Source organism: Asterias amurensis, chromosome 7 (assembly GCF_032118995.1).
Source record: "Asterias amurensis chromosome 7, ASM3211899v1".
NCBI lineage: Eukaryota > Metazoa > Echinodermata > Asteroidea > Forcipulatida > Asteriidae > Asterias > Asterias amurensis.
The window spans coordinates 9,403,124-9,419,267 of NC_092654.1; the positions used below are offsets into that span (position 1 = coordinate 9,403,124).

Consider the following 16,144-nt stretch of genomic DNA (forward strand, 5'->3'; position numbering starts at 1 on the left):
ATTAGGACATTCATAGCAAGAATTTGGTTAGAAATGCTTAGTGCTTTCCTTGGACAACTTAGTACTTCAATGTGTTTTCCCCCTTCAAACCCTTCCCTTATGCTAGTACAAAGGCAAATGTTTATGTCTGGTGAAAATAAGCCAATAGTGGGTTAGATTTGAATAAATTCTGATACAATGACTTGCTGGGTCATGTTACCATTTAAATTTGAATTCCTCAGACTATTGAGACAGTTGCTGTGTAACTGTCCGGGTAAGCTTTTGCGTAATTTCTCAAGAGACGACGGACACCCATACACAATTCTGTGAATTTGTATGGCACAATGGTATTTTTAAAGAATAAGATAAAGTTCTGTTATTTCAAAGGACATTTCACAGGTATCTTGTTAGATTTTTTATTTAGTTTTTATATCTTTAAACATTGGAGACTAACGTAAATGTACTCTTTAAGAAAAAGGTGTCATCGATCCTTTCGTCTGGGTTTAGCAAGCATTCAGCTCATTTGCGCCGCTGCAATAATCTTCCTTTTTATCCGGCTTTTTTCAAGATCACATGATCTCTAGGGGCTTAGTTGATTGGCCAGGAGGTATGAAGCATGCCGGAATGCCTAGTTACTACAGCTAGACGTTTGCATAATTAATTTAATCTCTAGCTTTGCCTCTATCTGTGACTTATCGACCCCCATCATTTATTCATCTCCTTGCAAGGACAGACTCCAGACTCGTGAACAAATTATTTTATTTGTCGGTTAAAGAATGCTGATTGAAGTATGAAATTTTAATGCCCCGCATTTTATCAAGTATTTTCTCCAACAATCCAACAAATTATTAATAGTACTTCTTGAGGTATTTCTTGTAAAATAGTGTGTCTGACTGTTCAATGAATGATGTCAGTGATGAAGTTAACCTAATTATCTGATAATATTGACATTTGAATTAATTTATTGTATTAATTTTAATTTGATTAATTGTTTTTGTTTTTCAGAAACACGGCTCAACACCTAAATGTATTAAGCCGGCCAAGCTGGACGCTGAGGTAATGACTTCTAAAAATGCTAAACTTGAAAAAAATATATATCGTTTTATCAAAAATCACAACTAAGTAAATATTCATACCCCTTTAAGACAAAAACCCACATCAAATCTTCTTGCTAGCCTTTTTCATCACTCCACTGCAGGAGGAAACCCTCTTCACCAAATTCTCCATTTTACTTTATCCTGAGCTATCAAGCAATGCCGCTATTCGTTAGTTCATTTCCACATCTTCTGTTTGGTTTGCCTCTTTTTTTCAGAACGAATTAAGTGCGCTTTAAGTTATATCTTTGAAACCAAAATCTCAAATCTTTATGGCATACTTAAATTGCTGCACTTCTGGATGTGTTGTATTTACAAACATGCATGTGACGTGAGGATTATGCGTTTAAGTTGTTAGCATTAGTCAGGGATTCAAGTTTGTTTCATCTTCACAACTATCGGCACAATGAATTACAAAATGTGACCTCTCCCCCATGACATGCCGAAATGAAGTACTTTTTAGAAACAGTTTATTATGTAGTTTATATATTTCCATTTTGATTAAAACAATCAAATAGTTCGAAAAACCAAAGGTATGCCATCCCTTTGCTAATACCCCTCATCTCAAACGTTCTCAATGCTGTTGATTCTTCTTAAGATAGCCAAGCTGGGTCTCGAGATGAAACTCATGACCTCAGAGCTATGGTGTCTAAAGGGGTTTAAGGAAAGCTTGCAAGCTCCATCATCTTAATCATTCTCAATGCCGTTGTCTCTTCCCACCTTTAAGGAGCAAGCCAAGATAGCCAAGCTGGGTCTCGAGATGAAACTCATGACCTCAGAGCTATTGGGTTTAAAAGGGGTTTAAGGAAAGCATACAAGCTCCATCATCTTAATAATTCTCAATGCCGATGTCTCTCCCCACCTTTAAGGAGCAAGCCAAGATTGCCAAGCTGGGTCTCGAGATGAAACTTATGACCTCAGAGCTATGGTTTCTGAAGGGGTTTAAGGAAAGCATACAAGCTCCATCATCTTAATCATTCTCAATGCCGTTGTCTCTTCCCACCTTTAAGGAGCAAGCCAAGATAGCCAAGCTGGGTCTCGAGATGAAACTCATGACCTCGGAGCTGGATGCAGAGACAGATAAATGGAGTGATCCAGATAATGACATCATTAAGAGAGCTAAGAACATGTCTAGTATGGCGTACTCCATGTATCTGTTCACCAGAGGGGAAGGAATGCTCAAGACAACGCAAGATCTCTTCAAACAGGCTGAGGTTTGTACAAGAGTGTCTAAGATCACCTTAAAGGGTCTATGTACTTTTTGTAGGACAAAAAACATTGTCTACAGACTTAGACTGAACTTACACAGTTTGAAGATAATGATAGTACAAAGCTTCCCTGAAAATATTACTTGCTGAGGTGCTTTAGTTTTTGAGTAAAACAATGTCATGAAAATAACTTTCGTCTCTGTGATCATGAGACCAAAATTTGTGTAGCATGTAAAAACATGTTTTCATTACATTTTTACCCATTTCTCAAAAACTACAGCACCTCAGCAACTAATATTTCAAGGTACGCTTTCTACTATCATTATCTTCAACTGGTGTAAGTTTAATGTAAATCTGTGGACATTGTGTTACAAAAAGTACCCAAATCCTTTAAAAAAAGAATATAAATATGACTGTACTTTACTCAATAGTACTTTGTCTGTGTTCCTTTTGCCCAATCATATTTGTGATTCAGGATTTCTGCCGATCCTCAAAAGTATTAACAATTCGTAAATTCACCTAACTATCCAAGTCTAAGGCCTTAAGAAGCTTTAGAAACTATTAAATTCAGTTATTAGACTCAAACAAAAAGCAAACTCCATCGACCTAAGTTTAGTGCCCAGGTACCCGAGAATTCTCTTCAGGTCATTATTTACGCATGAATGCTTCTCGTTAGCCCTTGTTCAACATGGTAAATGGGGTACTCCCCAAATCACTCGCTCCAGCTCGCTTCCGCTCGTAGTCACACGTTATCGTTTCTAACCCGCTCGAACTTGCTTGTAATCGCTCGTTATGGTAACAAGTTTTTCGTGGGTACCCGTTCTCCGTTTTGATAACTACCTTTAATCGTAACTGTAGTTCTCCAACCCTGTATCTTGTTTCGTCTTTACCATGTTCTTGATTGGCCTCTTTCTGCTTGATCCTCAATGTTTTGCCTCCCGCAGGAGGTCTTTAAAAAAATATGAAGCATGCAATAAATTTCCCATCAGTAATATAAAGTTTGAGAGGGTATTGCTGTTTCTCCGCTGCGTCATTCACTATTTTTTGGTCTTGAATTTTGTGATAAGGTAGCTTTATAAGGGTCTTAAAAGTTTTAAAATTTACCTTTTATTGTGTGCTGATACTCTGTTATAGAAAAGGAATGACTTAAAGACACTGGACACTACTGGTAATTGTCAACATATGCGTAAAATAACAAACCTATGAAAATTTGAGCTCAATCGGTCGTCAAAGTTGCAAGATAATAATGAAAGAAAAAAACAACCTTGTCACACGAAGTTGTGTGCTTTCAGTTGTCTTGATTTCGAGACCTCAAATTCTAAATCTGAGATCTCGAAATCAAATTCTTGTAAAATTACTTCTTTCTCGAAATATACGTTACTCCAGAGGGAGCTGTTTCTCACAATGTTTTATACTATCAACCATTACTCATAACCAAGAAAGGTTTTATGATGATAATTGTTTTGAGTAATTACCAATAGTGTCCACTGCCTTTAAGTTAAAGATATTAAATAAGCACCTCCTTTTTGTTTTCTTCTCTTAGTATTTTGGCGAGGAAGGCATCAAGTTATTCCGATCTCTTAAGCAGTTTAGTGCTCAGGTACCTGAGTGCTCTTTAAGAACGGACCTTGCATCGTTCATTGACCAAATCCCATCGTACTGCCAGCAACTACTCTTCATTACAAAATCACCCACCATGGGGAAAATAGCTACATTTAACAAGGTAAGTTGCAAATTGTTTTCAAGATCCTCACCATTGTATACAAATGTCTTCACAATACTGCTCCTACATATCTCACCAGTCTCATCAAGGTTTACCATCCCGTACGACATGGCCTTTGCTCTGGTTCAGACAGTACACTCTTGGCAGTCCCAAAGGTACATTCTGCTGCAGGGGGGGGGGGGGGGGGGGGGGGGTCGTGTTTTTTACGCACATGCTCTGCGCCTTTGGAACTGTCGCCCTCATTAAATCTGTTCTGCACAGGCATGCAACTATTCCGCGTTTTGGGGGGTTTTTTTTTACGTGAAAAAAAAAATATATATATATATATGCCTGGCAACAACAGTGTACAACTACAATCATGTAAACTACAACTACAATCATGTAAAATAAGCCTAGTATATGCTAACAATGCACCTAACAGCATAATAAACCTCAACATTTTCCGGGTACCATTGTGTGTATCATGTCCCGTGGCGTTTCGGCTGCCTCGCTTTGCACTTGCGTTGTGCCTTTGAAAATGTTCCTCTTTTTTTTTCAACGGGCAGTTGCACGCCTGTCTGCAGAGTCACTGCAAGTTATCATTTTAAAAACTTTCCTGTTCAATGGCTGATTGCTCTAGACCAACAGTCTTTCCCATCATCGTTGCCTATATTTGCTTATTGAGTATTTTATAAAGTGCTGTGATCTCAGTGTAAGAGCGCTCTATAAATGCCTATTATTATTGTTATTATTAAAGGCACTATTGGTAATTACTTAAAAGTTAGCATAAAATTGACTTGGTAACGAGCAATGGAGAGCTGTTGATAGCATAAAACATTTTGAGAAACGGCTCCCTCTGAAGTGAGGTAGTTTTTTGAGAACGATTTTCCACTAAAATATTTGAATTTGATTTCGAGACCTCAGAATTTGATTTTGAGGTCCCAAAATCAAGTATCTGAAAGCACACAACTTCGTGTGACAAGGGTGTTTTTTCTTCCATTATTATCTCACATCTTCGACGTCCATTTGAGTTAAAATTTTCACATGTTTTTGTTGTGTGCATATGTTGAGATACACCAAGTGAGAAGACTGGTTTTTGACAATTACCAATAGTGCCTATTGTCTTTAAGTCTTTCCTAGAAGATGTGAGACAATTCACTGGAAATGTCTCTTAATTTGCACACTTAGGCTACCTTCTGGAAAGTATGTTCAGTGTTGTTTTTTCATACATTTTCGTATAATCATCACTTTGTCATTAAAAATGTCAAAAGAAATAACGCGAAACAGATTGTTTTTGGAATTCTTTAGGATACTCTGTTAACATACAACTTTGGAAAGTTTCATTTTCAGACATGGTGTTTACTTGGACCTCTGTATGTGAATGAAAGTAGGTCAAACATATGTAGCTACAAAAAAAAAGATAGATTAATTGTTCACTTCTGTTTGTCTGATTTCTAGGATTTAAATAGTTCAATGTTTTATTTATTTGTTGCACTATTCTCCAACAGGTGGATAACACGATACAAGAAACGCAGAATCTATTATCAACGATAAGCGGCATAGTCCCCGTCTGTTACGTTCTAGCAGCTAAGGTAAATGGAGTGAAGAAATCTGATTTCACTTTACAAACTAAAAGAATGCTTTATAGTTTAATTTTTTATACATTTGTAAAGGCTGACTGTTGGGAACATTTCTGTAGTTTTACTACTGCCTTCAGGTATGGAGCAAAAAAAAATCCAATTTCATGGCTCTGCTTTACTGTAAGCAAAGAATCAGCACTTACAGAATAAGAACAATTCTGTGCTTACATCAAGCGTATATCATAGGTGGGTAGGGAATTTTTGTGTGTGCATTTGGTACTCCACGTTACTGGGCACTCTGCGCTTACGCAGCTAGCGCAGAAATTCAGCGCTTGCACGGTAAGCTGATAGTGTTGATCACAAGCGCAGAATGCGGCAGTAAACAGAGCCATGAAATTAGGCCCAAAACGTCATTTTGATTAATGAAAAAAAAAAAAATCACTTTTTCACTGAACAAGCAGTGTCTCTATTTATCTAAATACTGCAAAGCATTCTTTGTTTATGACGTTATTCGTTGAGTTGGTTAACCTTGTGGTGTACAGAGAATGCGCCTGTTTATGACTAACAAACATATGTTAAATATTCACAAGTCCCAGCAGAAGTTAAACATGCAGCAATTCCTAACAAATCAAGGTTTCTGACAGTCCCAAAGTATTTTTTTCTTTTCCAAGTGATTTCACACTGTTCTGTTTCCTTATCGAATTTCTCCGGGTTTCTCATCTTGTTTTTTCCTTCAAGTTCTTCCATCTTATTAATCAATTTTCCCTGCCTACTTGCTTTTGTTTTTCCTGTTTAAGTTTCAACGTTTTACCTGTTTGTCTTTCTAAGCTTGTGTTTTTTCTCACTACCTGTGTTTAATATCTTACTGTTGCCCAGCGTACACATTTGCAAGCACAGAAAAATCTTGCTTAGCAGAAACAGAATACCGGCCAAAATAAACTGGTATTATTATTTATAGCTGGTCTCCTGTTTTTTGATTTGTTAAGTTTTTTTGCTCAGGAGTTAAATTTTCTGTCAAACAACTCTATGATTGTTGGTTATCTACTTTAATTTTTCTGGTCTTCATTTACCTCTCATGTTTTTTCCCATTTGTTTCGTCCGCTCTCATCATTCTTTACTCACTTTATGTTCTTGGTTTTGCTTGTCCTGATTCACCAATTTGCTATGAGTCCCCCAAAATAAAAGCTCTTTGAAGTTGGAGCTTTGCAGTGGACTCACAGATAGATTTGACAACATTTACATCATGCTCAATGTTGTTGAAGCAGATCAGAGATTTCATATTCAAAGTCTCTTAAATCATTTTAGTTGTTTCAACTTTTATCTATTTTTCCCTCCCCTCCTGGAATTTGAGTCAAAAGTCAAATTTTCATAATTTTTATTAATCACGATTCCCCCTCTAAAGCGCTAACTATACCCAGACACCATTCTGTTATTTCTTTCATTAATTATTATTATGTTTTTGATTAATTGTCACATCAAGTCATCACCAAAAGGCTAATACATTTTCACTCTTTCCATATTGTTTTTATTTCATGATTTATTTCACCATTTTTTAATCTCATCATCATCAATTTATTTTTCTCCTTTTTCTTTTCACCTATTTTCATTCCGCCTATTAGTTGTAATTGTTAGTGGCCTGTTCCTTACATGTATAATCATGTCATTATATTCCATTCATGTCAATAGCATCTCACGCATCCTTCAATCTCATTTATACTCACATATCCTTCATGAAGTTCTCCCTACTTTATAGTCTGTTTTCAGATTTTGTGGCCCAATGAAAAAATCATAAAATTTTGTGTTAATAAGGCTTAAAAAGTCTATTCCTGCCGACACAATGTGCACATCTTGGTCAGCCCTAGTATTTAATAAAATGTTCCTACTTTTTTTCTCAAGGACTTAAGCCTAGTTCATACTTCCTGCGAATGCAACTGCAAAGGAAATGTTGATGTCACAGCCGTGTTTTTGCTGCGAATGTTTCGCACGACTTCAGCACATTTCAACTGATACAAATTATTTGTTGCGAATTCGCATTTGCAGGAAATATGAACCAAGCTTAAATATCATGCCTGTTTATATCTTGTCATTCCAATAACAAGAAGGCAGAATATTTCTTCTACTTTTATCTGATTTCTGCTTTTTCAACGTCAGAAAAATCAGCAAAAACTTTGTATTTTAAATAGCCTGAAGAAAAGCTATCAAAGCATATACCATATTTATAGTTAAGCCATTGTAGTCAATAATATTTCCTACTTTTTTCAAAGGCCCAAATTTAATGCCTGAAAAGACCATAGACCTTTGACTTAAAGTTTGTGTGAATTCATGACAAGAATCAAGGTGTAACTACTGCAGTCGAATAATTGCCTCCATGCCACTGGTCATTGCCTCGGTGCCTCTTGAAATAGTCAAAAACAATTTATACATTTCCCTAAAATAGAGGTGCCCTGGTTACATGTATATAGCTGCGTCATTAAGCTCTGAGTAAGGATCGTTAGCTTACAAGAGGTTTTTTTTCTCATAATGGTCTCAATCTACAGACTTTTTACACTGTATTTTTAAATACTTTAGTTATTTTGGATTAAGTTTTTTCTGAACTCCTAAGATTTTTGTAAAAAGCATTTTCTAAATGATTGGTATCTCTGAAACACAACATAATTGTTTTGTCGTTTATTTTCATTGATTGAGAAATGTGGAAACTATCACACACAAAAAATTCTTTGATACAGATGAAGCGTTTGCAGCAATGTTACAAGGCGCAATACACAAGCTTAAACCCTGTGTAGAATTCCATCATTCAACCTTCGTCTCCACTTTAGTCTTGCATGGTGTAATCCACTCATATCCTCATCTGTCTTAATCCATCCTTAACTTTATCCAATTCATTTTTCATCCCCTCTTAATCTCTCTCTTGAAAACTACTCCTAAACCTGGAAGACCCCAACACCACAGACCTCTGATTCGTATGATCCCTGGTGCTCACAAATCCTTGTGGGCCCAACGAGATCCACAACTTCTTCGTCTTGTCACGCGGCCGAGGACGGGGGCGACGTGAAAACAGACGCCTACAATGCGGCGTACAGCGTCATGTGAGGTTGGTTCTACGCATTGCTTGTCATCGTCTTCACCAGTGTACAGTCATAGCCAATAGAGGGCGCTTTCTTTTTGTTTCTTTCATTGCTCCAGATATAGAGCAACTTTCTTTGACTATTTCTTTACTGAATTTTTAATGTTATATATTTATATTTGTCTCTTCAGAATTTTAGGCACACGGTGCATGAGTGTTGTTTTTTAAGTGAAGTTTTTTTTTATTCCGAATTTGTTCCTGTTTTTGACTAACTTTTTATATTTCAATATTATTTTTGAAAAGGAATTGTTAACACAATGTGTCAAGTTGGTTTCTCTAACAATACCATCACTAACCAAAACCATTTGATAAGTGGGTTGCCAAATCTTTTCTGGCCCTCTCAAAAATATGTCCTTTTTTTCTTTAGAGATGATTGTCACTTCTTTCTTTTTTTAATCACTTATTTATGCACTTCATTTATTATTAAATCGTAGTAAGCATTAACTTTGGATTATGCTTATTTTTGGGTGGGTTTTCTTTGGGACAAATTTGTTTTTGTTAAACACTTCCACTTGGTTGCAAATCATGGCAGTGGTAAAGCCAGTTGTAATTGTAAATACTATTGGTTTTCAGAAATCTGACCAAGCAAAGTAAGTAGCTCTGTAAAATTGCCTTCTTTGAATTTCTTAAGAAATGAAAGATAATGGGATCGTTGTGTGCACAATTGAAGATTTTTGATATTCTTAATTGCCCATTTAACACTACCAAATTCTCATATCAGATCTCCTGATTTATTATTCTCCTTGATTAAAGGCAGTGGACATTATTGGTAATTACTCAGCATAAAACCTTACTTGGTAATGAGTAATGGGGAGAGGTTGATAGTATAAAACGTTGTGAGAAACAGCTCCCGCTGAAGTAATGTGTTTTTCCAGAAAGAAGTAATTTTTTTACCAATTTGATTTTGAGGCATCAGAATTAGTATTTTGAGGTCTCGACATAAAGCTTCTGAAAGCACACAACTTCATGTGACAAAGGTGTTTTTCCTTTCATATAATCTCGCAACTTCAAAGACCAAATGAGCTCAAATTTTCACAGGTTTGTTATTTTATGCCTATGTTAAAGGAAAACGTTGCCTTGGATCGGACGAGTTGGTCTATAAAAAAGCGTTTGAAACCGTTTGTTATGAAATGTATATGGTTGGAAAGATGTTTTAAAAGTAGAATATAATGACCCACACAAGTATCACTCAAAATTGCACGGTTTTCATTTTACGTCGCGCATTAACACGGTCGGCCAATTATGGGAGTCAACTTGTTGACTCCCATAAATGGCCGACCGTGTTAGTCGACGAGGTAAAACGAAAACCACGCAAATTTTAGGCATATTTGTGTAGATCATTGTATTCTACTTTTACAACATCTTTCTAACCATACCGATTTTATAACAAACGGTTACAAATGCTTTTCAAAGACCAACTCGACCGATCCAAGGCAATGTGTTCCTTTAAGATACACCAAGTGAGAAGATTAGTCTTTGACAATTTAATGGTATCCAGAGCCTTTAAACTACCTGAAAGTTGTTCTTAGTTTTGGACACACAGACACTTGCATTGACAAACAAAGTAGATGGCTCATATTAGACTGTGCAAGGCTTGCGCAAAGTCAAACATTGGCAAGTGTGCGAGTTTGTTTCCTTTACACATTCAAGCAATGTATTTGCTTGGGACCAAAGTGGTCCCAAATTGTTTGAGTGTGCGCAAGACCTGTATAGTCTATATACATCAATGCTAAGCTTTAATGCTTACACAATAACATCTGCTGGAGAACCTTGTTGATGCAAATGTAAAAAATCCTACAAATAGCTTTAGAGAGTCCATCGTGAATGGATCCTCCAAGGTGTCCCACTGAAACTTGTCATCAAATGTAACTTTCAAGTAGTAAACCATAAGGGAAACTGAGTGGGTTCATAAATTTTGGGTTGAACAAAGAACAATTTACAAGAGAGGGATTTAGATCTGGAACCTCCGGATTAAAGGAACACATTGCCTTGGATCGGTCGAGTTGGTCTTTGAAAAGCGTTTGTAACCATTTGTTATAAAATGCATATGATTAAAAAGATATTTTAAAACTAGAATATAATAATCCACACAAGTATAACTCAAAATTGCATGGTTTTCCTTTTACCTCGTCGACAAACACGGTCAGCCATTTATGGGAGTCATATTTTTGACTCCCATAAATAGCCGACCGTGTTAGTTTGCAAAGTGAAAGGAAAACAACGCAAATTCGCAGCAAATATGTGTGGATCATAGTATTCTACTTTTAAAACATCTTTCTAACCATATAACAAACGGTTACAAACGCTTTTCAAAGACCAACCCGACCGATCCAAGGCAACGTGTTCCTTTAACAAGCCAGTGCTCCACCAACTGGGGCCATTTTCATAGCGCTGCTAAGCACAAAAATTTGCTTAGCATGAAATTTCTCCCTTAATAAAAACAGGAATGCCGACCAAACTTCCACGTTATTTTCAGGACAAGCATACACCAGCTGAATATCAGTATAAGAAGCAACATACAACAAATGGAAATTTGGTTGGCAATCTGTTTTTATCATGGAAGAAATGTCGTGCTAAGCAAATTTGTGTGCTTAGCAGCTCTATGAAATTGGGCCCTGAACTCTTGAACTTTGTGTTGAAACCTCCTTGAAACTGGTCCTGTTGGTCGGATGTTCTGAAACTTTGAAATAAGCGACACATACACACAACATAAAGCACAGGATTCAAATGTAGGGTGCATAGGATTATTGGTATAGAGTTGTTTTTCTTATAAAGACTTCAAATTTAAGTAACCTAATCGGTAACAAAAAAGCAAAGAAGTTTTACTTTCTGTTAAGTTGATGTAAACTTAGAGGCCCTCAGAACCAGGATGGTTTTCAAATTATAGGAAAGTCTACCTAAAACAAATCTAACAATTTTCATTCAACAATTGTTTTTCTTTTTCGACTCAGTTCCATGTTCTGACCCCGACGTCACCAATACACAAGTGGCGATCGCCCCCTCCCGTTATGGACTATCGTTACAACAACTATGAAGACAGCGACTCTGTGGCAAGCTCTAGTAGCAGTCGCTCTGATCGCTCACCGCTGCGGGGAAGCATGGAGAAAATCTTACACTGAGGGAGAAGCGTCTTGGATGCGAGAAGGACTTGAGAGCGAACCAATGGGAACGAGTGGGATTTCTACACTGCAAGAATATCGTAGTTCAGGCCTGTATGCTTCGTTCACCAAAGGGCACCCTATGAGGAAATTTTTAATTTCTACTCGTCAATTTCAAGGGCACCAAGGCAATGACCTGCATGGGCTGATTTCACAAAGAGCTAAGATTGATCGTAACTGCAAATCAATCGTGTGATGTCACAATACAAATTACTATGGTGATGCTGACAATTTGTCGTACAATGGATCTTGTTTCTTTGTGAAATCGGGGCATGGAGGCAATCACCTTTGTTGCCTTTGTGAAAGAACAGGCCTGGTTGTTGTGGGTGACCTAATCGGCTTGGGAAAAGGGATATGAAAGTATGGTGTCCAGGATATGTTGGAGAATAAGTATGATCTCCAGGCTATACAGACTTGTGTAGTCTGAGGTTTGAGAAGTACAGTTTGAAGTTAGAATTGCTCATCCTGAGTGGAAATGAAAAGAAAGGTAGCGCACTGTGAATGGAAAACCAGGTAATATTTCAAACAGTATTCTATTCTATTCTGATTTACGATTTGTATCAATTGCGTGCAGTTTGGAATTTCTAACATAGCTGCAATGGAGGTCAATCCAGTGGCAAAAATATCTTTAGCACTTAGCCTATGTTGAGGGGTTGGTACTGGTCAGGTATCTAGGACTGTCAGCACACAATTTACTAGGCTATCATCTCACAATGTATGGTTTCCAAACATTCGGTAATCAATGTATGGTTCCCATAATATCAGTGCATGATGTATGGTTTCCAAGCTATCAGAACACAGTGTATGGTTTCCAAGCTATCAGTACTTAATGTATGGGATTAACTAGGGATTCTACGCTTACAAGGCTAGCGCAGAAATTCGGCGCTTGCACATAAGCGGGGAATCATGATCGTAAGCGCAGAATTCAGCGTTAAGCAGAGCCATGAAATTGGGCCCGGTACTCAATGTATGGTTTCCAAGCTATCAGTACTTAATTTATGGTTTCCAAGCTACACATGTATCAGTACTCAATTTATGGTTTCCAAGCTCTCAGTTCTTAATGTATGGTTCCCAAGCTGTCAGCACACAATGTATGGTTTCCAAGCTATGGTCACAATGTCTAGTTTCTGGACCACAAACACACCATCAATGTGTGTGTTTTACAAACCTTAATTCAATATTTGTAGTCAAATTGACCTGAAACAGTGTATCAATCTGTAAGCTCGCAGTAGCATCTACAACAACTGTGACACAACTTCAAATATTTGCATCTCTTACCTTTAAGAACTAGGGGTATGAACATGCAACAAGTTGAGTTTGAACTTAATTCGTCATCATTTCCAAGAAAATGGACTACCATTTGGGTTTGATAATTTCAAATAATATTTCTTTCAAAACTGGAAATATCTTCATTTTTGAGGTAAAAGAATGGCACATTCTGTAAAAACCTTAACCCCAATACCCTTTACTGCGAGCAAATTACCCTAAAGAGGGGTTTAGACTAGACAATCACATTTACCAGAAAAGCTATAGCCCTGAGATTCAATGATCCAAAAAATAAATAATTTCCTTAGAGAGACCGAGACCAATAATTTACATTGAATTCGGATATTGTTTCATAAACTGATTGATCACAGTTTCATGAAGTCTCTCAAAGATTCCTTTAACTTCTTTTCGGTGTGGACAGAAATATTTCTCACTCAAACATTTTTAAGAATTATAAAGAATTAATTGGTCTTGTGAGCAGATTGTTTTGTGTAAAAAGAATTTTTTTTTACTTTGTAGAAATATTGTGTGCTGTAGCAACAGTTTATTATGTAGCATATATACGAAAAAACACAAATTTTTAACGATCATGGTGCTAAATTGTTTTTTTGTTTAAGGTCTTAATCATAGTGGACAAATTTAAATTAACAAAATTGGAAAGTAAGTTTTATGAAGTGATTATTTGTAAATAAAGATACCGTCTGATTGAAAAAAAAAGATAATCAAAGGGAAATAATACAATCTACAAAGATATTTAAGAAAGATTTGTACTTACGCGTAATGGTAGGCATGTGAATGGTTCTTTTGTTACAATTACTGGTTTGTGTTTAGTTTTGTTTTGCAAATACGTTGATTGGCAGAACAATGACTCCTTACAAGTTCAGTTCTATTCTCACAATCTGTAAAAGTTCAACAATAGATAGTCCATAGTAGACTTAATCTTTGCAAGTAACTTGGGTTTTAAGCTTTTTAATTTTTCCATGTAGCCAAGAGCAAGTAGCTGAGGGAATATAGTTGACTATTGTCGACCATTGGGTGAATTTGTCTGGTACCCAAGATATATTTCATGCATATGGAACATTGACAAGTGGTTGACATGGTCGTTGGTTGAATTTGCCCCCAGTGGGTCAAACACCAATCCTAGGGAAATTTGATAAAACTGTCGCATGCAGTATTGATGCAAAAAATATAGGTTTTTTTTACAAAACGATATCATTGCTTGTAAAGGTGGTCGCTTTGGGACTATCTATTAAAGCCATTATACACTTTCGGTAACTCTATTGTCCAAGTCCCACACTTCGTGTATCACAACTTACATATGAAATAACAAACCTGTGAAAATTTAGGCTCAATCGGTCATCGGAGTCGGGAGAAAATAATGGGAAAACCCACTCTTGTTTCCGCGCGTTTCGCCGTGTCATGACATGTGTTTAAAATAAATCCGTAATCCTCGCTAATGAGAATTTATATTGTTTTAATGTTTTCTCAAAAAGTAAAGCATTTCATGGAACAATATTTCAAGAGAAGTCTTTCACCATTACCTTCTGTAAACCCTGTAAATTATTTGTAAACCTGTGACCCTTTTTTTTTTTTCCTGTACCGAAAGTGTATAATGGCTTTAACCCTGTTCACCTGACGTCATCATAAAAATAATCTTGGACGCGCCATTTTGGGGCTCAATGTTCCTGTGTGTTATATAGTATAGCTGTTTTTACACAGGGATACTGTGTTTACTAGCTTACTTGGGCCCAATTTCATGAAGCAGAGCAAGAAAATACTGCTTACCTGTTGTCTTTACTAAGCAAAAAAAAATTGAGTACCTGCACCAGTTGCATTAATTTATTAACTTCATAAAATTTTGTCTGGTATTCAGTTTCTGTGCTTAGCAAGTTTTTTTTTGCGTTCAGGCTGTATAAAATAGGGCCCTGTTGACTACCAAAGTGGTGAGAGTGACGTTAGTGGACACTATTGGTAAATTACTCAAAATAATTATTAGCATCAAACTTTTCTTGGTGACGAGTAATGGGGAGAGGTTGATGGTATAAAACATTGTGAGAAACGGCTGCCTCTGAAGCAATGTAGTTTTCCAGAAAGAAGTAATTTTCCACATATTTGATTTCGAGACCTCAGATTTAGAACTCGAGGTATGGAAATCAAGCATCTGAAAACACACAACTTCGTGTGACAAGGGTGTTTTTTCCTTTCATTATTATCTCACAACTTTGACAACCGATTGAGCTCAAATTTTCACAGGTTAGTTATTTTATGCATATGTTGAGATACACAAACCCTTGAGGGCTAGTCTTTGACAATTACCAATAGTGTCCAGGGGTGGATTTCACAAAGGTAGTCCTAACTTAGGACTAGTCCTAAGCAATGCTAAGAGATAGGACTGGTCCTAAGTTAGGACCAGTAACTCATCCTAACTTGGGACTGGTCCTATCTCTTAGCATTGCCTAGGACTAGTCCTAAGTTAGGACTACCTTTGTGAAATCCACCCCAATGTCTTTAAGCTCCACCTTCTTTGGGAACCCAATACTGTGCTTACAACGGTAGTCTGGTGCCTCTCCATCCATTGATCACTGAACCAAAACACAATTGGTCACCACTAAACCAGCTAAATTGAGTCAACTTGCTTACATTTGTTGTTGGATTTTTTTCTCCAGATTTAGACTTGGTTTTTGTTTCTTATGAGGTCATTTTAGCCTTTGAGAAAGACTCTGTCAAAAGGTGAGGCCATTAAGACTTTGGCATTTTTATCACAGATCACATTTGTTGGTAAACAAATTGTTTTCAACGGCTGATTCCCTTGTTTTCACTGTAGATTTTTGTCAGGTGCAGTTTTCACTTTGGTTCAGTACATTGAGGTGGATGGAGCTAAAATGGTAGATCAGTCTGTTTTTCTCAACGATATTTCTTGAATAAATTTCATTTTCCGTTTTAGTACTTTTTTGATCATGAAATTCTTGTACATCCATGCAGCTTTATAGCAACTAGCTTTATTATCCACAACTTGTCTTTTTAACTTAAATT

At 36.7% G+C, this 16,144-nt stretch overlaps 1 protein-coding gene across 4 annotated transcripts in view; it reads left to right on the forward strand.

Annotated features, from left to right (window-relative positions):
• The window catches only part of LOC139939818 (alpha-catulin-like), a 109,002-nt gene extending 93,532 nt beyond the window's left edge, over positions 1 to 15,470 (forward strand). For 2 of the 4 annotated variants that reach the window (XM_071935951.1, XM_071935953.1), the window contains 6 exons: positions 985 to 1,035; positions 2,084 to 2,287; positions 3,825 to 4,004; positions 5,492 to 5,575; positions 8,498 to 8,654; positions 11,639 to 11,777. In XM_071935951.1, coding sequence (XP_071792052.1) covers positions 985 to 1,035; positions 2,084 to 2,287; positions 3,825 to 4,004; positions 5,492 to 5,575; positions 8,498 to 8,653 — 675 coding nt within the window. In that variant the 3' untranslated portion in view covers position 8,654; positions 11,639 to 11,777. Of the gene's footprint in view, positions 1 to 984; positions 1,036 to 2,083; positions 2,288 to 3,824; positions 4,005 to 5,491; positions 5,576 to 8,497; positions 8,655 to 11,638 lie in introns of all 4 variants that reach the window. The other 2 variants (XM_071935950.1, XM_071935952.1) reach the window with 1 other exon arrangement.
• The last annotated feature ends 674 nt before the right edge of the window (positions 15,471 to 16,144 follow it).